We start from the raw sequence: 23,853 nt of genomic DNA, 5'->3' as shown, positions 1-23,853 counted from the left end.
CAGGGCTGACATGGCCGCTGCCCTGTCACAGCACAGCCCGCCACCAAGACCTCCAGGTTCTGCTATTTCAAGGTAAAAGTTCTCCGGCTTCAACCCTGCTTTGTCCCTCCCTGCAGGAACAGAGCTGGGAAGTGTGGGGGTCACGGAGTTACAGCATTCACGTGCTTTTCTTGGGAATTCTCCCAGCCCAATTAGGTACTCTTGCTCACAGAAATAACTGGACAAAGTTAATTGGGGCCTTGATAAGAGGGAGGGAAAAAGTCTCAAAGTCATACAATGAGTACAGAATTTATTTAAACAAGCAAACATGCAAGTGAAGCAAGCAAGAAAAACCACGGTCCTTGGCAGGATGACTGCAGTCTGCAGAGTGCCTTCAAACTACAATTGCTTACCTAATGATTGCTAAAAGAACCGTATTCAAAGTCACCATGTTTGAGTAGAACAATTAAAAAAAACAACAAGAATTTAATTTTCCTCAGGAGAAAATATCCATTCTAGTAAAGAATCCTAAATGAGGTGCAATGGCTTCCTGCACTGAGGCAAATTCATCCGGAATTAGGAAACATTTTACAAAGGACCAGCAGTTCCTGAAATTTTGCCTGCGGTTTACAAGGAGTGATAAATGGGTGTCACTCTTTTTTTTTTTGCAGTTCAGCTGCACACTGTGAGGCCCAGGGCAGGAATTACCTGAGAAGGCTTTACACTCAAAATGAATCCATAGATCTGCTATAAGCCTATTGCAAATGAGGGTATCCAAATTAAAGTGTCTAATTCTTTAACTTTTGAACTATTTAGTATACAATACTATTTTTCTAATTGCTTGCTACTACTATGGGAAAAAAATTAGTCCTATTTAACAGGTAGAGTAAAATAAAGTGTTGATGTTACTAAGGCCACAGAAAGTGTCACCACCAGAGCACAGGTAGGTACTAACACCTCATGCCCTTTGTGCTCAGATGACCAGCAATTCCTTACGAGCCTGACACAAAAGAAAACTGTGCTTAGAGTTCCAAGGGTGCATCAGCACTCAGCAAATTAGTCCCTGCCAGGGGAACACAGAGACATGGCCAGTAGGAAAACAGGCACAAAAGGCAAATGACTCACCCCAAGTTACCAGCAGCTCAGTGGTACAGCAGGAGACAGGAGCAGCTCTCCTCAGCATCAGCCAAAGACATTTTTTGGCAGCAGCCAAAAATGCAACATTAAAACATTGGGAGCTCTGAAAGGTCTTCAGTCTTATTGTACAGTTAGGAACTAATTTTGTGACCTTCCAGAACTCAAAATGGATGTCTTTGGTAAAGAAACACTGGACAGCTTCACGGGAAAAGCAGGATGTTTTCCTGCAAGACTTGCTGAAAAGTTCTTGTGGTTTTTGTGATAGGATCAGAGCTACTGTCAGAGCTGAAACCCAGCACTATGACAAGCAAGAGAGAGAATTGCCCTGAAGGCCTGCTCCAGGGTCTGCTTTTATTCTGCTCAAATCTACAGGCAAATTAAAACAAAGAGAAAATTGACAACTCTAGGTCCCAAAAGTACTATGAAGTGGAAAAAAGCACTGGGCATGGCTGATTACTTGGTTTTAATGCATGGTTTATGGACATAGTGCAATTGTAGCACCTTTCACTTTATTCCCTTTGTAAAAAATTATTAATAAAGATATCAAAGTTGATGGCTGAGCAATTCTTTAGCCTTAAAAAACTTTCACACCTTCACCCTTTTTTTCCCTCATCATGGTAGTAACTGAAGTTTTCTAAACCGTTTCACAGTAGGAACCAAAGTAATGCCCTTGTCTGATAACGATGTGATTGGAACTTGGCTTAGACTCCTTCACTCTTTATCTAATCTCCAAAAGATCTGATGCCTCCAGGAGCCAGCCAGCAGTCATTGTGATAAATCCACAAACTTTGGAACAGAAGCTACAGGATCTCCAGGCAGGAGGTGGATTAGAAGCAGTTCATTGTAGGAAAACCCCCTTGGGAAGGAAGGTTTTAATTTGGACAGTGGCAACTGTCAAAAAATCGTGGCAACAATTACTCTGTGGAAAGGCAATTACTGGAGCATTACTTTAACACCTTGTTTTCCAGCAGTTAATAGGGCTCATTGAAGGGGTAGTGGGGGTGTCCAGCATCTCTGGCTACAAGCTTTCCATCCACCTGTGAAATAAACAAAACAGACTCAGGTCAGAAAGATAAAATCCACTCTTACTTGCAGTTTTAAGTTCTCCATGATTTAGATTTCTAAAACTTTGTATCCCAAAAATCTGGGAGTACATTTTTCAGCTTAAACATGAGATCTTCCCTCTACTCTCAGGTCCTCCTAGCCTTTCTTGAAAGAAAAGACACTTCTGTAGCCTAGAGCAAGAGTCTCTCACTGCAGAGACTTGAAGAATTAGACTAAGGGTAGTTAAAAGCCTTGTGCCTTGTAGGTGTTACTGAGTAAGTGCTGTAACATGCACACTTCAAACACTTTATTGGAGTTGGAGCCTTTGTCCATGTTTCCATGATAGAGAGATGCTGGGCTGCCAATTTTAGAGATAAAGATGAAACATTGAGAGGTTTGTTCAGGGCCATTTACTGAGGCATTAAAAGTGTCACTGAACTCCTTTTAGGAACATTTCCACAGAAGACCAACTTGTCCAGCTGTAAAATGGGAGCACAATGTGAAACCAATATTCACAGATAACCAGAGGCTTGGGCTGGCCCAAAACCAGACATGGCCATGCAGAAGTCTCAGTTCCTACATCCCACTTGCATTTATTTCTGTTGCACCAAGTCCATTGCAACACCCCCAACTTCCGTGTGGCTGAGGTAAAACCTCATCTGTAACTTTTGGGGAAGTCTGGGTGCAGCACTGGCCCACAGCACACACCTCCCCACATGTCAGGCAAGCACCATCCAGCCAAAACCTAAGTTAAACAACTAATGCCTCAATAAAAGTTATATTAGAGAAATCCTTGATTTTATACATAAAAACGTGATGGGAGTGATCACTCGAAATGCTATGAGCACAGAGGAAATCACAGGGACTTCCAAACCAAGTATCCACTAGCAAGTGTCCCATTAGCTTTGAATACAAAACCTGCCTTTCAAAGGGACTGGAATTCCTGCAATGAGCTGTTCAAATGAAAGGAGTCACCTGGGGGCACTGCAGAGCACAGAACGGAGATGTCACCGTGCGACATTTGACTAACGCTCCAATTAAAATAGACCTGCAGAGAGGCTCTCAGCTGAAGGCAATCCTTAAAACAGGACAGAAGTGTCACAGCAGCTTCAGCTTTCCTCAAGTTCTCTTGAATGCCAACAGCTTCCTCATGTTCCTAGAATTCATATTCTTCACTCTCCCCCCAGTTCTGTCCCCCTGCATATTTGTCCACAAAGAACAAGGCAAGAATTCTTGTTCACAGCAGGCCAAGACAGCAGCTGCCAGAAGCAATGTTTCACATCACTGATTCCAGTCTGCTCCAGGAATGTGAGAGAAATGGGGGGATAAAATCAGCAATGAACACACCTGCAGGTCAGCAGTAGCTAACTTTTAAAAACAGCTCATGATGTGCTCACTACATTCCTCCTCTCCTGGCCTGACAATCATTTAAGTTTCACTTAAGTATATTCCTTGGCCAATTATATGTTTCCAAAGGTTTGGATTTCAGATTGGTGCAAGGTAACTTCCAAACTCTATCCAGATAATGAACAGTTAAAAGTATAAAGCAACTTTAATTGTCTACATGCAGTGTAATAGCCTTCCCTTAGGCTTTAAACACACACAATGAGGAAGAGAGTGGCACAATTTTAAGAACTTGTGGCTATAGATCAATGAAATAAAGCCAAGAAGAACTGTCTCATCAGTTATGATAGGAGCTCTCTTGTCACTGTCATATCACACTTTGAAATCCAGACACTAAGATTCATAGCAGAGATAGGCATGAAAGGTTAGACAGGAATTTTAATTCACAGTTGATGAAAATTCTTTCCAATAAGCCCAGAAGGGATGGGCAGGAGACAAAAGGTTCCATTAGAGATCTTAGAGCTACAGAGCTGTGATTTAACTGCACTCATCTTGCTTCTTCCTGTCTCATTATCTGACAATATGGCAATATCTTTGAAGCCCAGCTGCATCACACTCACCCTTTCTCAAGCTGGATGGGCTGCCACTTTGAACTGTATTTCATCTCTCCTTTGTGAATCCCTGTGATCTGATCGGGTCTCCCAGGTAACAAAAGCACATGAATTATCCCTGGCTCATTCAAGCCAGGCTTAAAATACATTTTAATGTATTTTGCAGTTTCATTAACAAAACAACTTTGTTTGCAGCATGAGTAGCAAAACACTTGAAAGAAACATATTGTCAGCAGCAGGTGTGCTTTTCACTACCCCATTGTCACAGATCAGCAGCTAAGCTGCTTGTTTGGTGTACAGACTCCTGATCCATAAACACAGAGAGAATTTTGGCTGCAGGGATGTGAAGGTTTATATTTATGCACATGTACTGCTAAAAGGATGGCCTTGAGGCTCATGTAAGCATGACAAACAGTGAAAGCTGTAACACATACCTACCCTTGATATGAGACAATCATTCCCACACATTCACAGCTTCTTTTCTAACTTGGGCTGGTCACTGATATAGTCTCAAGCATTCAAAAAACCCACAATGATAAATCCTGGAGAAAAGCTTTCCCCAAGGAATTCCTACAGCCAGCAGCCACTGCTGAAGGATAATTTACAGGCAAAGCACTGAAGAGGCCAGGCTATGCCTGACAGCTCCCAGATTTGCTGAGATTTCCTGTATCTGTACATGTAGTGTATGGCAGAGGAGGGATAAATTACTTCAGATTCATTAGAGCACAACTACAGCAACTTGTTACAGTGGCCATATCCTGGCCAGGGATGCACCATGGAACAGCAACAGCTTTCTGTTGTAAAGTCAGAAGCAGGACAAGAAGAAATGAGAAACACTATAAAGACAGGAGATAAGAAGGCATTGACTTGGCATTTTGCCATGAGGGAAAAGGAACAAGTTTAGTTCCTTTCATGTAATAAAGGAAAGACCAAGGGGACTTCAATGCTTACAGTGCAGCAGCTTCTCCAAAAACAAACTGGCATCTGCTAGCACATGAGGTAAGGGTTCGTGTGACACAGTAAATTACTGATGCTAGAAGATTCTGCAGCTAATGAAAGAAAAATAGAAGAGCCTAATCCAAACTCCTTTCATAGAGAAAGGTCATTACAACAGACTCTGAAAAGGGGGACGTGCAGCAGAGGGAAGGGGATGAATTCCCTGATGTGACTTCCACCATGGATGTGGAGAAGCAGCAGCACCCTGAGGCTTCACTGATCTTAGAGGTTTTTGGTACAAAGCAGACAGTGACAGCTGGCACAAGGAGTACTTCTGGAGGAATGCCATGGAGCTTAGCCTGCTTGGACTTAGAAGAACAAATCAGCAGGAGTTTGGTGAGATTTGAAGATGGGACTCTGACTTAAAGACCCATGGGAGTCAGTAATGAGAACTCAAGAGAGAGCCACCCATGCCCAAAACAGAGGACGAAAGTTTTTAACAAGCTGCTTTTTCTGTACCCAGCTTTTGAAAAACTCTTTCATCTTAGATACCCTAAGAAGATGCAGTGTTCTTATGAGTCAGTAGTTCTGATGGGAACCCTAAAGAAACAAAACTGTAAAAAGCCCAAGTGGTGGCCTCGTGCACATAATGAAAACTATTAGAAACACAAGAAATTTACCGTAATCATTGGCACGATGTAACGCCAGTTTTTATTCAGGTTTCCAATGTGGCTCATCTCCTCTTCTGTGAGGCTGAAGTCAAACACCTGAGAACAAAAGCCAGAGGCTTTATTCAATAACCATAGGTTGCCATCAGTTTGTTTTCTGCTAATAAATGTGAAATTGCAATTAAACTCATAGCAAACACCAAAGCAAAGGCTTAAAGTCTGAGCTGTTCACACACCTTCCAGCTCTAAGCTTACACTGGTACTGCACAGTGCTCTGCCACTAAGGTAGAAAGCAGTTTCTCACAGTAAGTGCTGCTTATTCAATAAATATTCTGTTTCCATGTAGATCTAAACCTTGAGCAACTGTAGAATTTATAGGAATTTGTTGAGATTTCTAGCAGCACACTACATGCCAGAATTCGGATTAATGGATGTAACAGTTACATGAACAACTCTTTACTTAAAAACAAGTATGTAACCAGCCAATCTTTATGAAAAAAGATCCAAGGAGGTGATTCAGAAACATCCCTCAAGATTATTTAAAGTCAGGGTTTTCAAATAATTTCTGAAGTCTCTACTTCAGAGCAGAAGTGAACCACACTCCTTCAGCATCACTAGAATGGCAGTTTGCTGGAGAAGTACTCACCAGTCCTCACTTGCAGGACAGAGCAACTATTACTCATAAATAAGAGTCACTGAGCATAGTTAGAAGACTCCCTATTTCAATAAATTTGCGTCTCAAAAAAATTTAAGTACAGATTTTTCATTTAGACCTCGACAAAGTACATTCTTTACCTTCTGATAACAAGACTGTGCATGTGCACATTGCACACACACACGGAGTTGCTCAAAACACATCCTTTGTTTTGAAAAAGCATCTTTACCCTCCCTGCCCAGCGTGTGCATACATTGATGAACAAGTATGAACCAACTGCCTCAGCTTGCTGCTCTGCAAGTTGTAGGACAGCACAGCAATTACTCACATGGAAAGTGCATTTCTGAAACTCCTCTCCTCCATTTCAGCTTACCTGCAGATTCTGCTGAATGCGAGCAGGAGTGACACTCTTGGGAATGACAACCACTTTACGCTGCACTTGCCACCTGCAAGAGGAGGTGAGAGGCTTTGTCTGTGCATGCATCCAAGGACAGTAAGTATTTCTTTTGGTTGAGTAATAATCTCTGGCAGCAGAGATGCCACTTCTGTGAGATAAAAATCTCCACAGGAGTAACACAATATTGTACTAGGACCTGGTGTACCCAAGCTAAAGCAAGACAGTAACAACTGAAATAATTAGAGAGGAGCATGTCTCTGATTAATGAAGCACCCAGGTTTCAACTGCTTTAAGCTAAAAGCCCAAGAAACAGTCAGAAAAACATACTTAGGCATTTTAAGCAAGTTCTAACCTGACAACCACTCAGAAAGAAAATGAAAACCCAGATCCCTAAAATGCCTGTCTAGTGGCTTGAACACAAAATCTTGAACACATTCAGCTCTCTGGGTAATGTGCTACTGCCCAAGACTGTGGTAGCGACACTGGATACAAAGCCAGTCAAGAAAAATGAGGATAGAAATCCAATTTTAGTTCACAAGGTGCTGATCACATTCTGGGTATCACTCAGTCACCTTGTTTTCTAATATCCAGTACCTGGCTATATAAAAACAAAACAGCAAATAGTTCTTCAGTGCAAAGGAGGCAAGTCTTCCTCAGCCCCTCTTCCTGAGAGCCCACCTGAGTGCAGCAGCAAGCACTAGAGGCTTCAGGGAACCAGCCAGATGCAAATTCAGTGGGCAGCACTCAGACGTGGTACCCTGCTGCCTTAACTGTCCTACTGCTATTTCCCAGCAGAAAAGGTACTGTCCCAGCCATGGCAACAGTCCATGTGAACTATCTCAGACATGGATCCAGGCCCTGAATGGACCCCTCTGATCTAGCCTACCTGCCCTAAGGCAGGACCAACTCTACCAGTTTTGTAAAACAAGCACCAAGTGGGGTTTGCTTTTGACACTCCCTGTGATTTTAACCCCTTCCTGACACACTTTTAAGTAGACTCCTTCTAGCTTGTACGTTTTGCTTGACTGAAGGCTGGGTCCCAAACACCACCTCTCTCACAGTTATTCTGTACCTGAGAACAATCTGTGCAGGTGATTTGCTGTATTTTTCAGCAATTTTTTGGACCCCAGGTTCCTCTAGCAGCACAGGCTCATCCGGGTGTTTCCACATGCGATCCGGAGAGCCAAGGGGACTGTAGGCAGTGACCACCAGCCCTCGCTTCTGGCAGTGAGCAATCAGCTCGTTCTGAGCTAGGTAAGGATGGCATTCCACCTGTTAAAATGACCCACAGTGAGTGGCTACAGAACAGATATCAACATACAATGAAGCAAACAGGAAGTCAAGCACAAAAGAACCAAACATATCACAGGAATTCATTCCAGATTCCAGAAAACCTTATGAGGATAAGTGTCGCAGACATTTTTTCACAGAAATCCTTTCTTTGGGATTTGTGCATCTTCTGGGAAGCAAAGGCCCCAGAAGAAGAATGTAAACAATTGTTATCAGCTGCTGTGAAATGCAATAGGATGCACCTGTGATTGGTTCATGTTCCATGTGTACAATTAAGGGCCAATCACAGGACCAAGCTCGGGGACAGATTCCCTGGATACAGAACTTTGTTATTAATTCTTTTCTATTCTATTCTTAGCTTAGCAGCATCTGCAACTTCTCTCCTTATTCTTTTTAGTATAGTTATAATGTATTATATATCATATATCAATAAATCCAGCCTTCTGATCAAGAAACAAGATTCTCATCCTTCTCTCACCCCAGTGACCTCCTCAGGTCGCTGTAATAGATAAGGTTTAAGTTAAGCTTAGTAACTCAAGTCACTACCAGGAGAAAGAAGTGTCTGGTGGGCTAAGCTTATATGAAACAAAGAACAGATTGCCTAAGCTTGGTGCTGGACTTTCCCTTGGTACCAAACAGATCATCCAACAAGCAAGGAATTTCTATGCAGTAGGGATTCAATTACTCCCTCACAATCTTTCCTTTTTACAGACTAAATTGTTCCTCACACGGAAGATGAACTCTTCCACAGACCTGTTCATCTAAGCAGGTAAAAATGCCCACAGAACATGGATGTGGGCCTCCTTTCCAATCTGTCTGGAAAGACAGCCTCTGTGTGCCTGCTCCTGCAGAGCTGGCTATATTCTTCCCTGAAAATAAGAAGCTGCACCTCTTGTGCTAAACACACGACATTGGTTAGCAAATTCTTCACTCTTATGGACAAACAGGAAAGATATTTGTCTCCTTTATGCACCTTACCTGGAGCACAGCTGGCTTCACAGTAGCCACACTTAGCACATCATCGATCTGCCGACTGTTGAAGTTTGACAGCCCAATGGCTTTCACAAGACCTTTCTCCACCAGTTTCTCCATGGCCTTCCAGGTCTCCTTGTAATCAATGTAGTCGTAACGCATGGTGTTGTCGGGATTCTTTGGGAAGGGATTGTCCCCTCGTCTGCAGCAACAAAGGTGGAGTGTAAGTACATGCACCCAATTATTTTAGTTCTTCACTCAAAGAAATCTTCCTCATAGTAGTCCTAAAAGTTTCTACATAGTCTGAAGGACAGAGTACAAACTGAATGAATCTGTTCCATTCCATTACATGACTTAACCTATAAGCAGTTATTACACAAGACAGTCTTTGCTACATAAAGTTGTTACACAGCACTTTGAAGTACTCACCTATACAGCAATGACTACAGAGAACTGATAAGCCACTGTACACACAGCAGCAGCTCTTGGCACACTTTGATCCCCATAAAACAGATGATTTAAGGAGCAGCAACTCAGAGGGCAGCTTGGAGTTACTACCAAAGGGATCTGGGTTTAAGAGCTATCTAGGAAAAACTGTATTCAAAGGATACTGGCCTTCCCATTCCCTCTGGATTCTGTAGCTGTGTCACTACTCAATACAAGCACAGATTCTCCCAGAAGTCTTAACATGCACATGTTGTTTATAGGTTGGGTGTGTTTCCTTCCAATTAGTCAACACATTAAAAAAAAAAAAATATATATCACCATAATTACCACAGGACTCAGCTAGCTCAGCAATGAGACTGTTACAGTGCTCTAGCTCAGCAGTGAATGGTGTGAGAAATGGCAGTACATGGGGACAACGGGAGATGGTTCTTCATGTCACTGGTAAATCTAGAACCAAAAATAACTCTGAAAGCCTTATGAGCTCCCAAGTCAGAAGAGAGTAATTTTCAAGACCTAAAGGCACTGTGATTTTTCATCTGGAAGTCTGTTTTCATTTTTTGGTAAATAACATTCCTTGGCTTAGCCTCCCAATGCAACTGACATTATAAATAAGCATACATTAAAACAGTTCCATAGAAATAATGGAAAACTGCAGAGTATACTGTTTCCAATGAGAAAAGAAATGAAACTGCTTTATTACACCGTCAGTTTTGTCAACAATGTCACAGTACAATCTAAATTTAAATATTAGTACTATCTAAACGTACATTATTATTTGTATTACATGCCATTATCAAAACAATGTCTGATGGGGTGGTTTTTTCAAGCAATTGAAAAGCAAACCTGTTGCACAACAGAAGGAATTTTTACAAGCTCTTCCTCCAGACCAGTTTTAGTGAAAAACACTTCCTCATTCTGTTATGCTGAGGAATATATTTATACTTTGAGCATCTTGCATCTTATCATTAGTGTATGACATTCAGTTATCATTAGTGCATGAAATTCAGTTCATATGACAAGAAGGAGAAAAAACATTCTCAGATTTGCAGAACAGAGGCCTCTTAAACTGAAAGGACTTGAGTGAAGACTCCATTCAAACCTTTGGCAAGGATATTTATTCCTCCTGCCTTTTTGTTGATTGTAGTTGGGTGGGGAAACAACTACTTCCACATCTACAAGGAAATAGAGTATGGAACTGTGCTTCTCATGGGATTGTAGGATAAGTGCATTTAACACTTAACTGGAAAGCTTGCTTTTCTCTTATTTTCTCAAATCATAGAATTACTGCAATTTGTGTCATAAGAAGACAATTCACTTCCACCTCATACAGATACCACCACAATACTGCATGTGCTTGTCCACTCACTCCAGTACAGTAAATAACTACAAGTGAAAAGTGTTGTCTTTATGAAGCACTTCATTCCCATTTTACAGATCAGTAGAACTAAAGCACAAAGCAGTTCTAGTATTTTCTCAAGGTACCAGGTAGGCCAATGGCAGAACCAAGAACAGCTGCTACACTTCTCCAGTGCCTAGATGAAGACACTAGACAGTTTTAAAAACCAAAAAACACCTTGCAGGCAGCATAAACAGGAAGGAATTCACAGCTCAGAAAGAACATCCCCAGGATATAACATGAGCCACTTATGTAAAACTGGTGTTTCTGCATTCTGTGCCCTCTGCATCTAGAACTTACTCAAAGGCATGAGGCCAGTGCATGAGGTACAGGTCCAGGTAATCCAGTTTCATATCTCCAAGTGTTTTCCTCAGTGCTGGCTCTACGTCTTCTGGGTGGTGCTTGGTATTCCAGAGCTTTGATGTTACAAACAGGTCCTCCCTTTTAATAACCTTCAAGAAAGGAAGGAGACCATAATATACTGGAGCAAGTTCAGAAAGAGATTTGCAACAATTCCCCAATTTGTTTTAAACAAAGAACAACTGAAGTTTTGTGGTTTGTTATGTTTTTTTTTTTTTTTCTTAAAAAAAGGTAACACATGAAACCTAAAAATGAAACCTTTCAAAAATATACTGGATGAAGAAGAGCCAGAAAAATACACACAGTGGTAAGTCTTAAAGTATATTAAATACTTTAGCAATTAGAAGCCTTGAAAAACAAAAAAATTTCTTTTCACATATTCACTCTTCCAAACCTTCCAATTCAAGGGTTAAAGCCATTACTAAGTGTGATGTGGCCAAAAAAAAGATTACTCAGCTTATTCATATGTAAATTTTCAAATTTCCATTTAACAATTCACATTTTCCAGGCTCAACCAGCTAACTTACTTTACTCATCACATGCTATAAACCAAGATTGCTTCTTGTGGAAAGAGCGTGGGATAATAATCAGAAGATTCCCCAAACTTCTGCATTAGAGTTCCTAGGCTGTGGAAGGAACACACTAAAAACAGAGAGCTCTACCCTGTGTTGGAAGGGTAAGAACCAGAAATAAAACAATGCAGAACTGGTAAAAGTATCAAATGCAAAAGGGAGATCACACTGTGCAAAAAGAAGCACAGAATTCCACCAGAAAGGAGGCTTCTCACTGTCTGATGTCTGATAAAAATTCAGTCAGGTCTATTTTGAAGAATTTGGAATGATTAATTCCTTAGTTTCTCTCTTCCAACTACTCAATTATTTCTGTGTTTCACACAAGGATGTTGTGTTTAAAAGGAAGATTTTAAAAATTCATTTTAAAATAATTTGGATTCAAATTCTAGTTCTAAGTTAGCTAGCTAATATGAACTGAACAAAATGCTTCCCAGTGTTACCACACCTAACAGGGAGGAATCCCTGGGGAGCTGAAAACAGCCTCTCTCATGCACATAACAAAGAGATTGCCCTAAAGCCAAGACAGGAGCAGCAGGAAAGCAAGAACATGAAAACTGCCTTTCCATGGGCTGTGAGGCTGTACAGGTTATCCTTTTGGCCCCTTCAGGGAATAAATTTAAGATTCCACCTCAGCTCATGCATAGGAATGCCTGTCACATTGCATTGTACTTAGGCCTCAAACTCTCAGGTGCAGATCTGGAGTCACATTTATGAGCCTTTCACATGTGATCACTGATATAAAAAATTAAAATTCACCACATTTACTCACTCATATTTTATCTATAACAAAAAACCTACAGTAGATATTTTATAATAAAAAAAAACCCCAAATTTGCTGTGGCTATCTCCCATTGCATGCTAGACTGGAAAGTCAGGGTAACTTTTCATATAAATATTTTACATTACAACTAATGATTCTGGCAACACCAAAGTGTCCAAATTGGGATACTTTGTTAGGAGAAAAGGAGCAGGAAGAGGAAAAAAAGACACCATCACCACCACAAGCATTTTCTGTAGCTTCCATCCAAATATCCCTGACAATCTTTCTTCCCCATGACAGCCAGGAGGTTCTAAGGAGAGAAAGCCCTGTTTCATGCCTTCTCCTGATAAACAGCAAACAGCTGGGGGAGACCAGCAGGCAAAGGCACAACTGTGGCCCTCCCAGGGGACAGCTGTAACCTTGGCACGGCACACAGTGAGCAGGGCAGCTCCGGGGCTCTCACCTTGCTGGGCCCCACGCACTCCTGCAAGGCCTCCCCGATCTCGGCCTCGTTGCCGTAGGCGGCGGCGCAGTCGATGTGGCGATAGCCCACGCTGAGGGCGTGCTTCACTGCCTCCTTCACCTGCAAGCACAAACACACTGCCCATGCAGCCACTGGAATGGCACGTGGCACTGGGGAAAAGGTAAAAAATGCTAAGAGACCTGGTGAGGAACACCCCTCAAAAAACCACAGAGCTGTATAAGGTCATGAGATTCAAACACTCACTCAGGATCGGGAGTCTCTGTGGCACAGTCCTTAGGGAGGAAGAGCAAACTGCTGGCAGGCACTCCAAGAGGAACAAGAAAATGGATCGTGCACACAGGGCCAGCATGCAAGAATGTACCAGGTAGAACAAATCCCTACTCTTCACTACAGTTGTTACACTTGTCTTAAATAAAAAATGAGCTATAAGAAGTGCTTTTCAAATAAGCCATGGATTAGGAAGGCATTTTCTGACCAAAGTGACAAATCAACATCTGTCAAACTTGGAATATACTTCCTCTTGCCCAGTAAAGAAAGAGTCTGGCTTCTAACTCCAAAATCACCACAGTTTGAGTTTGGTTCAGCCACTCACACTTAACTACCAAGACAATGCTCTTTTATGGAACATTTTTCTTTCTTGTCTCATAATTGCACAACAGCAAAAGTCATACTCCTGGGATACTCCTGATGATGCTCACAACTTTACATTCTGCTTTCAACATTGCTGACAATGAAGGTATTGCCAACAGCAACACAACTCTTGCTCCATATTGTCACACAAAAGCCAGAATGGTTTTGGAAACCAAAGCACTTTACTTCAAATCTGCTTTTGAAAGATCTAATGAAGCACAAGCACCAAATATCTTCTCATGGGCGCCTCAAATATGAAGCAAGTCTAGAAACCAGAAGGAAACACAGAATGGCATCTTTGTGAGGACTCCTAAGGAGCTTTTGAAAAAAGACTTTCTCTAAATGATTGTGCAAGAATGAAAAATTACTACAGTTGCCAGTGTAATCATCATCTCCCATTAGGCTGATGACCATTTAGTAAAATCTATTTCATTTAACTTCCAGTGGACAGTTAGCACACATTCTCTCTTATATCTGTCCTTCTGAAATACTACAGAAAGAATAACAATCCCATCTGTTCAGGGATTTCTGTACATTGCCCCTCACTAACTTGTCTCAAGACTGTGGGAGACTGTAAATTACTCTGTATAAGGCTTGATGCAATAGGGCCATAAATGTTAAGTGAGATCACATCTCTCTTGGCATGAGATTAAAAAATTATATTGACAAAGGCTAGAGGGCTACCTTGATTAAAAACTTAATCAAAGTACCAGCATTTTCCAATTTAAAGCTGACAAAATTAGTAATACCAAGCAAAGGTGTTTATAGTCCTGCTTTCAGATGCTATAAAAAGGCAATGGAGAATCAAATGTGAGACCTCTGTCCTGCTGGTGGATTTGATTTGTTCTTCTTGTCAAGAAGTGCAGTAAAAGCAGACACAGGATATTCTGACTACATTCTTTGGCATTTTGAGAGGAAAACTGGAGTGTAGCTCAGTTTCCCTTAGCCAGGATGACAAAGCACTTCTATTACAGCAGTGAACTCCTCCTTTCTCTAGCAGGATGGCACTTACAGTCCTTGTTTCACCTGACAAAGACATTTCTCAGGTCACTACAAAATCAAGGGCAGATAATTCCAAAATCACTTGAGACATAGTAAGGGCTTTTAAGACTCAGTATCTATCCTCCAAAAAGGTGAGATTTGTGGAGAGGGACAGAAAAAAATGTTCTGTGTCTGGAACCCCTTATTTCCTGTATCAGATTAATACTCTTCTTAATCAAACAGGCACAAGGTTTACCATAAATGAAAGTAGGCACCACTCACAGAAAAACAGAGATAAAGCACTCCAAACATGTCTCTGCAAAGCAATCAACAGGAGGCTGTATTTTTTTATCAGCATGTTGTGAGAAATTTCTAGCACTGAAGAACTGGGACTGATAATTTAAATAAGGTTTGGAGCTCACAAAAATAATCTGTATTTGGGTAAGCTATTCCCAGCCTACTAAGACATTTCAATGTGAACTGAGAGCTCCTGTTCCACACAAAAGGCAAACAATCAAGAGGAAACATGCAAAAAAAAGAGGCATTTTGGAGGGGAAAATAATAACATATAGATGTAAGTTTTAAAAAAGTACTTTTTTAAACAAGAAGGTCTGTATTTTTGAGATTAACTTCAGAGAGGTATATGCATTTCATGGTAGGGGGTAGAGAACAAAAACACAACATAGGCAGTTGAAGATATGCCTGTGGGTATTTGTTGTTGTGAAGTATAAATAGCCAAAGGATCCTTCAAACTTTCCAAATTCTTTGTGTTTACATTCTTTAGTTTAGCCTGTCAATACTGCTATGAAAGGAGCAATTTGTGAGTTTACTTTGCACTAGGCAAGTTGAGTCACAAAAATGACTCAAGTGACTCACCAATCCATCCTCACAGAACTAAAAAGCTAGGTCTTACTGTAAAAGTACATCTGAATGGATCTTTTGACATCTCCCAGTCTACCATCAAGGCCCTCAGCTGGGCAGAGTAAATCCAGACCACTCCCACACACATTTGTCATAGCCCTTCTTGTGACAGGCAGTCTATGCCAATGTTTTGAAATCTTTCTGCTCAAAATCTTTTAGACGACTCACCAAGATGGCCCTGATGCCACATCCCATTCCTCCCAGAGATGAAATTCACAGCTTGCCCTTTGTGAGGGCTTTTCCCACATTTGCAAAGTGCACAGCTCCTCTCACACCTCTCTTGACCACATAACTGCAGGTGCTTTTCTCTTTCATCACAACTCACCTTTCCCAAACCTTGCATCTCTGTTGCTGCTGTCTCATGCCTTTCTTGAAATGGTTTGCCCCAAAACAGACACAGGTATTGCAGCTGGAGCCTCATTCTCCTTCACTTTATAGCAAAGTCCAAGGAACTACATTCCCATTTAAACATGCCAGTAAGGGACTTGGCCTTGTCACCCACCTTCTTTTGAAGATGGATGAACACAATATCAGTGGCAGATTCAGATACAACCTGTAAGTCCCCATTAATTATAATATTTATTACTAGATTTCCAATTCTTCAATTTGCTTTTCCCAAGGTTAAAAAACTAACAAGCCATCTTTATACTTCCAGGCAACACACAGTTCAAGTGACCCAGGAGCCTCTTGTGCACAACCCCAAGCCATTATGAAGAGATTTCCACTCTTTACAGTTCAATACTACTGGGAAAGAAAAGGCTCTGACCAGCCACCCCTGCTTCCTGCAAAGCTGACACATTTCAGCAGTTATTTTGCTGAGAGGAAGTAGGAAAAAATCAAACAATCACAATCAGTGCACGTGATGTCCAGATGCACTGTGACCAGAACCAAGTGTTGCTATATCACAGTTTCTAAAAATTGCACTAAAATTGGCTGAAAAGGAACTCACACCATGAGATAAATAATGCCAATTTAAAAGGTGGTGTTCCCTAAAATAAAGAGGTTTGCCTCTTATCCTTCAAATATTGAATATAAGTCCCTTCCTCAGCAGCAGTGAATTTTTTTGTGCCCATAACCAGGATTCTCTGTACTAACAAATTTCAAGAACTAAACATTCTCCCCCGAAGCTGCAACCCTGTCACAAAACCCTGTCTGACTGGTTTTCTGAGGTGCACTCTCCTCAGCTTTTCCAAGGTTTCACATAGAATAGCAGCCCTGTATCTCCCTGTCCCACAGAACCAGCCTCTGCCACTCAGGTTAGGCTGCTCATCAGGTGGGAATCAATCCTCCAGGTTGAAAGCATGGCTCACTTGAGAGAAGAGAACAAAGCATTAAAGGATTACAGCTAATCCAGCTGCAATATCAAAAAGCACAGTACTATATTCTTGATACTCCTGTCTGAATGGATTTCTCTTTGAACTGATTCATGCTGCCAGTTCATAAACTTCTGTACTGTGTTCCCTTCCATTCAACAGCCCTCCATCATATTCCTATGGAAACATGCAAAACAAATTTCTCTTCTAGCACTTGATCATGTAAAACACAAAACATCCTATTGTTTTATATGGTGTCAATCCTATAAAATCCTTTCAACATGGAATTAGATTCAATTATTTTCCCCCTATTAATATTTAGGAAACTGGGACTGCAAAGACACCTTTGTACTGGCCTGCTAAGATCTGTCTACAAGGTCAAGGTTTGTTTACACTCAGGAACAGTAACAGCAGTAATAAAGAAATTACTCAAGCTTGGCAAGGGAAAGAATTACAATCTGCAAAATATTTACCCAAAATAATTTAAAAGCCATCCATTTCCACACTTACTTCTAATGCAGCACTTGAACAAAAGAGCTGCTGATAAATAGCCTCTACTTGGGAAACAGCTAAAGCAAATTTAATCAATGCTAATTCTTCTGCTTCTCTGGGTATTTGGCCCCTATTCTTTAATTCATAATAGCAGTTATTATCCCTGAACTACATCATGTCTTTTAAAGGGTAAATCATCTGGACACTGCCAAATTGCTGCTATGCCCCTGAATTTTCAAAAGTGGTAAGCAGAAATTAATTTATTCCATAGGAATAGCAGCAACTTCTGTAACTCTGGCCCTTTCCACTGCACTTCCTAGATTTTGCCTTCAATACATTCTACAAGGAAGTCTTTGAGGACAGCAGATATTCCAAAGAAGTGACTCCCAGTGACTTCCAAGGAAACCCAGAGAAGATGGCTGGATCCTGTGTGGGGTTCAGCTGCCAGCAGCACTGCTGATTATGGCAAAATCCAACTGAATTAGGTTTAAATTATGCACAAACAGGATCTGTCCTGGTTCTAAAGCCACACGTTTCTCAGAACAATTAGTTCACAGAATAAACAACACATTCATGTTTTGCTTGTTTAGTTTCAGACATTTGCTTTAGACAAAGCATATTTAACTGTTTTGAGTGCACAGAAATTCATCCATTAAGTTTGTGCATGTTAACAAACTTAATTCAGCTGCCATTTGATGTTTTAAGTGGCAAAACTGCACATTCATCCTTTTCCTCATTTAAGAGGTTGACTGAGCTCACACACCAACTCAGCTTCCACATTAGTACAACTATTCCCAACAAATCCACTGTCCTGACAGCTGTTTGGACAGGAAAGCCCACAGTAAAATGGCTCTGAATAGATTTAATTTTCATAGCTTGTTTCCCACCTTTTCCTCTAGCTGGCACAAGAGAATTGCACATCTTGAGAAGAGTTTTAACTTTCCCTCTCAGTCGTGAGCACAATGTCATTCAATATGCTCCAAAAAACATCATAAACCTCACACAGGAGTAGCAGTGAGACATCCATTTACTGCACAGACATGCAGTGGTGTGCATAACCCAGAGAAGCTGTGGATGCCCCATCCCTGGAAATCTTCGAGGCCAGGGTGGATTGACTTCTGAGCAACCTGGTCTAGTGTAAGGGTCTCCCTGCCCACAGCAGGGAATTGGAACTAGATGGTCTTTAAGGTCTCTTCCAACCCAAACCATTCTGTGATTCCACAATTCTTTGCATACCAGCTAGGAATTCCACCAAGCAGTGGGCATTACCTTTCACAGGAAGTACGTACAATTTCTTCCCCAAAAAATGTATAGTTTAACTAAATGAAAGAGATACAAAAAGACAGACAAAGGGGAGAAGCATTACAATAGCAGGCACACCACGGAGCACATAAACATTCCCACAGACTGTTTGTAGTAACACACAGAATTGTTTCCAAGTGTGGTGTTTGCCAATTCACTGCATTCAGAAGCAGAGTGAATGTCTAATGATACATGAGCCTTCTTATTCTGAAAGCAGGCTGACCCAAGCAAGTTCTTTGTTTTCCTGCTAACCATTGGCTGGCAGCTGGAACAGGACTTATTACAAGAACAACTTGAGTTTCTGCCTCCCAAAATAACGCTTTCTGCTGAGTCATCAGCCTAAGCCAGAGAGGTGTCTGGTCAGACTGGCAGCCTGAGGACTTGCCAGTGGAAGAGTCCAACACCACATTATAGAAACACCATTCACTGGTCTTCTTCTGGGTTTATGTCCCAGAGCTCCACTGCCCAAGGCCAGGGCTAAAGGGTCTGAAGGGATCTTCCTTTCTGGAAAGATCTGCTGTCTTTGTGTCTTAGGCCTTAATCAGGCACATACATACATTCAAATACACACATACATACATTCAACTTCAGTGGACTCAAGACTAGAACAGTTCAAGCAAAGGAACCAGGCCTCAGATCTGGGACCTTCAGAAAAAGTGCACAAACACAAACACACATGCTAGTTGAGAGCACAGTATCCTACTGTTCCCCACTTACTTGGCCACGGTCACTTTTCCAAGTTCCCAGTCCCACGAGAGGCATCTTCTGCCCAGTGTGGAGTGTAACGAAGTCACACGTTGCAGGCATTTTTGCCTAAAGAGTAAAAAGAACAAAGAGGTTTGCAGCAATTCTTTAAGTTGCAAAAGTTGCAACAATTTACTTTTTCTGCTCACAGTGGCAAAGTTTTTTCAGCAGTTTCCTTTCAGCAAAGGAAGGGCTTACAGCATGTCCAAACATCCTCACAATCTATGTTTCTGCTCAAACAGTTAAAAAGAAATTGCATTCAGGATGAGCTCCAAAGCTGGCTAGCTGATTTCAGCTGATTTACTTCCCAAGCTCTACTGCATCCAAAAAAAAACCAAAAAGCAACAAAAATAACCAAGAGTGGAAGAACACAATGTTAGTTACATCTGACTGTGTAGGAGGAATGGATGTTTCCAGAGTTCAGCATCCACATAGCATACTATCCCAAAATAGGTCTGCCTTCTCAGTATTGTCATTTTCCTCACATCAGGTCCCAGCTGATGGATGTGTTCACACAGAGTTTATGCTTTCAATTTCTTGCTCAGTTTCTCAAGCCATACTTTTGTAGATTTAATAGCAGACACCAGATAGCACACTTGTTTTTCAGAGGGACATACAAGAGCAGTTGGAGTGATCCTGACCTGAAGGCCATTGTACACCAATGGGCTGGGGACCCCTGTGACAGTTAACCTGAGTAGGTCCAGGCTCATCTTGTGCTGCACTTCATGCCCAGCCTGGTGCTGTGGAATGCACAAGTTGCAGGATAAGCTCAGTAGCAACCTGTAACAGGAGTCTGCACTTTGTACCTGCAATTATGCTACCTATGTGTCCTTGCATTTATCTAAAAATGCAGGAAGTTCTCCTGCAAGCATCCTTTCTGTCTGACAGCAGAAATTATGAATAGAGGTGTTTTCTTGTAAAAGAATCCCCAGCAGTTCAAATGACCAAAATAGGGTAACCCCTGCTATGGACAGGGTCTGCACACTGTGCTGTGAGAGATCTGCCCAATGCTGCACAAGCTGGGGCTCCCAGCACCTGAAGGGATGCACAATTATCAACACTCTCCTCTTTCTTTAAAGGATTAGCTCTAAAAAACATAATTTGAGATTATACCTTAGAGTCTGAGTGCCTTTCTTGTCAGGATTGTAATGGGCCAGCACCTCCTGGTACAAGGCAATCATTACACTGAACTAACAGCCCTGGATTTCCACTGAACTAAGTCCAGCTATTGGTGCTGAAGACAATCACTGGTGAACCAAACTGCAGGTGTACATCTGTTTTATTGGGGTAGGAGGTCAGAGAAGACAGGGTGATGGTGCCAACAGTATTCTCTTCTATTCTGAACTTGCACAGCCATTTTGTAGCCAGCTACATGCAAGTGGGTGTTGAATTTAGTCGCCTAAATAAAGACATCTTCTTGCATCAAGCAACACAACTAAAAATGCAAGTCTTTTTCATTCACTTTGGTCTATAATACAAATAAGATACCAACTGTATGCTTTACACAACCATGTTATGCAATCATCTTAAAGGTAAGAGTTCAGCTCAGAAGACAAGGTACACGTTTAATCGGTAACTAGCATCAGCACATTTTTAAGAACCATCTTGCTTCAGGATTGGACATTAACACCACAGAGAGATTTGAACTATAGCCTCTGGAAGAATGGAACACATCAGAATGGCAGACACTGGAAAAAAATATGTTAATTAATACTTTCCACTTAGATTCTTCCCTAAAATAGGGAATTTAGCAGAATCACACTTATGATGCTAGCCGTAATTATTCAGTTCATGAAAAAGCTGAAAACCGCTTCTTAGAAGGGCAGAGATAAAAACAAACATAAAAGCAAACTAATTCTGGACAAGTAATATATGGTTATGGCTTAGCATCACCAGCCTACTGCCACATTCACATAAAGGGATTAAAGCTCAGAGTAACTTAAGGACAGTGTAAGGTTGGGCGGATGCATCAATAACCACAGCAATGCAAACTACCCCGGTTCATCAACCCACAGCTACCGCTCATTTTTAACCCAAAGCAACGAGTCTTCAGCAGTAAAGCAACCATAGCTATGCACGCCATTAATATGTATAGATATGCAAACAGGTACATATTAGCAATACTTAAATCGCTGTAACTGAGCAGCTTCTGCCGCACAGATCAGGGGTAACCCCTCCGCATTGTGGCTCCCCAGAGGGACAGAACGCGCCCCCGTGCCCCTTATCGGGGCGGCGCAGGGCGGGCCCGCCCGGCGCGGGAGGGCTGATACGGCGGCCCCGCAGCCCCCGCAGCGTTCCCGCACTCACCGCCGGTACCGACCGCTGCTGCCGCCGTTACTGAGGCTGCTGCTCCCGCTGCTGCTCCGGCTGCTGCCCGGCCCTTCCGCTTCCGCCGGGAACGCGCCCCGGGCCGGGGCAGCGCGGGTGCCGCTGTCGGGTTCAAATGTGAAAGTCCATCCGCGGGGGTTTAGCGGGGCTGAGCTGCCCTCGTGGCTCTGTCCCCGGCTCCCCGGGACAGAGACCCGCTCCCCGTAACTCATCGGGCCCCCGGCACCGACCCGCTCCTGTTTCTCATCGGGTTTGCCCCGCTGATCTCCCCGGCCCTCCGGCCCGGTTCCCGTCGGGAAGCTCAGGCAGCCCCAGCCTCGCCGCTCCCGCCGAGCGGTGAAGCGATAAATGCGATGGGCTGCACCACACGGGGGAAAGCGACAAAAGATAACCGTGGCCCATAAATTCCACAAGAAGGGTTTGCATCTCCCCGACTGCTGTTTGTCGCGGCCTCTTGAAGCCTTTTCTACTTGTAGGAATACCGAATATACCCAGTTTTATTTGCAGACCTATATAACAGGAATCCAGGGGAAGTGAAAGGCTGATTGCACTCACTTTGCTTCAGCTTTTGTGCTCTAAGGTGTATAGAGAAGCGGCACTTTCCGAGAAGGCTGGGGCTCCTGGAATTCATTTCCTTGTTTGCTCGGGACAGCGATGAGGTTAAAGCAGGCTGGTTCAGCTGAGTGCTTTCACTGCTGCCCCAGGGACAGCCCTGTTACTGGGAAGTCAAAGCCTTCCGCTGAAACAGACTTTGGCCTGTAATCGAGAATCAACTGTGCACCCAATCTTAAACACAACTAAAAACTGATAATCAGCTTTGACTTTTACTCCAGGATTCCATCTTTACAAGCAATTTATAAAGATTCAGAACTTAGAGGAAGATTAGATCAGAAATAAGACCATTGATACCTCTGGTGGGGCTTTGAAGAGCCTGTTACTTATTTCCAGAGAGATAAATCTGCTGCATATTCTGTCTTTGCTGTTCTGACTTGAACTGCTCAGGAGGCTTAAAGGTACAAAGGTCAATTAATCTCTTGAGTATGCATGCAACCACATTTTTCTGTTGCACAGCCTGTTTTGACAAAATAAAGGAAAGTGGAAGAAAAGTGCAAGGACAAGGCAACAATTATAAGTAACGGGAAGCAGGAAATGAAGGAATAAAGGGGGAGAAACCACTGCTGAGTTTGATTTATTTTTATGAAGACCATGGCAATCAGATCCATTTGGAAATCCACAATCTTTAAGCAGAAAGAAGACTCTTGAACTATGTAAATCTCACATATGAAAATTTTAACAAACCTCAGCCTCCAGTAATTTAATAGGGGAGTAAAAGAGAAAAGGTGTAAAGAAGACTAAAACATTTTGTCATCAAAAGACAGTGGTTATCCAAACATACAGTAATAGCCTGCTAATTTAAAAAAAAAAAATATGCAGAGAAGAGGCAATTTTGACCTAGAAATAGAATCTTCACTTGATTCAAATAAGGAAATCTAATATGTGTATTTTATATTTAATTACATGAAGTTATTTTCATTAAAATGATTATGCACCAGCTGCTTGTGCATAAATGCCCCATGTTGCTGGCTTGTCAGCTGACTTTCTGCACATATTAAATTAAATTGTACCCACATGGCCAGGACTCGACTCTGACAGTGCCTCTGGTAGTGCCATGTGTATGTAGGAGGTTTTGTACACTCAGGACTCGGTGGGCTTTTGGCACATGCAGTGATGAACTCCAGAGGGAATGTGTGGGGTGTCCCAAGGCGCTGGCTTTTGAGGGCATGCAGGGACTACCTCTGCTGTGTGCTCCAGGGGCGTGCCCAGTGTTGCCAAATCCATTACTATTCCAGCTAAGTTTATCTTATTCTGGAAATCTTTGATACTCTTACACAAAACCATTCTCAAATGCATGGAAACCCAAATGTGTGGTAATGTTCTGAAACAGGTCCAGTTTCTTTGCCTTTCTTTTTACACACAGCAGGGCATTTGTTTTTCACATCAGGGGCACATTCCCAACCAAGATACATGGGAGATACTGTGATCAAAATGATGGATGTGAAAGCTAGTTTGGCTCCCAGTTTGGGTAGTTT

The 23,853-nt window shown here is 42.1% G+C and overlaps 1 protein-coding gene across 1 annotated transcript; it reads right to left on the bottom strand.

The window, feature by feature from the left end:
• Positions 1 to 1,483: 1,483 nt before the first annotated feature.
• Positions 1,484 to 21,797, bottom strand: AKR1A1 (aldo-keto reductase family 1 member A1). The gene is made up of 9 exons (XM_054286041.1): positions 21,743 to 21,797; positions 19,409 to 19,504; positions 13,032 to 13,151; positions 11,177 to 11,328; positions 9,040 to 9,235; positions 7,844 to 8,043; positions 6,748 to 6,820; positions 5,732 to 5,818; positions 1,484 to 2,153 (listed from the first exon to the last, which is right to left on the bottom strand). The coding sequence occupies exons 2-9, from the start codon at positions 19,496 to 19,498 to the stop codon at positions 2,088 to 2,090; spliced, it is 984 nt and encodes a 327-aa protein (XP_054142016.1). The 5' UTR covers positions 19,499 to 19,504; positions 21,743 to 21,797; the 3' UTR covers positions 1,484 to 2,087.
• Between the last annotated feature and the right edge of the window lie 2,056 nt (positions 21,798 to 23,853).

Source organism: Melozone crissalis, unplaced genomic scaffold, assembly GCF_028551555.1.
Source record: "Melozone crissalis strain CALT ecotype California unplaced genomic scaffold, PUWL_Pcris_2 ptg000045l_1, whole genome shotgun sequence".
NCBI classification, from domain to species: Eukaryota; Metazoa; Chordata; class Aves; order Passeriformes; family Passerellidae; genus Melozone; species Melozone crissalis.
This window is presented reverse-complemented; position numbering and strand designations above follow the sequence as displayed.

Bases quoted from the DNA above. Each gene is read 5' to 3' on its own strand.
- AKR1A1 (XM_054286041.1), bottom strand. From the start codon at position 19,498: ATGCCTGCAACGTGTGACTTCGTTACACTCCACACTGGGCAGAAGATG. The intron at 5,819-6,747 runs GTAAGCTGAAAT...TTTTGTTCTCAG, and splicing joins GCATTCAGCAGAATCTGCAG to GTGTTTGACTTCAGCCTCAC. The intron at 2,154-5,731 runs GTAAATTTCTTG...TTTATTTCACAG, and splicing joins ACATCGTGCCAATGATTACG to GTGGATGGAAAGCTTGTAGC.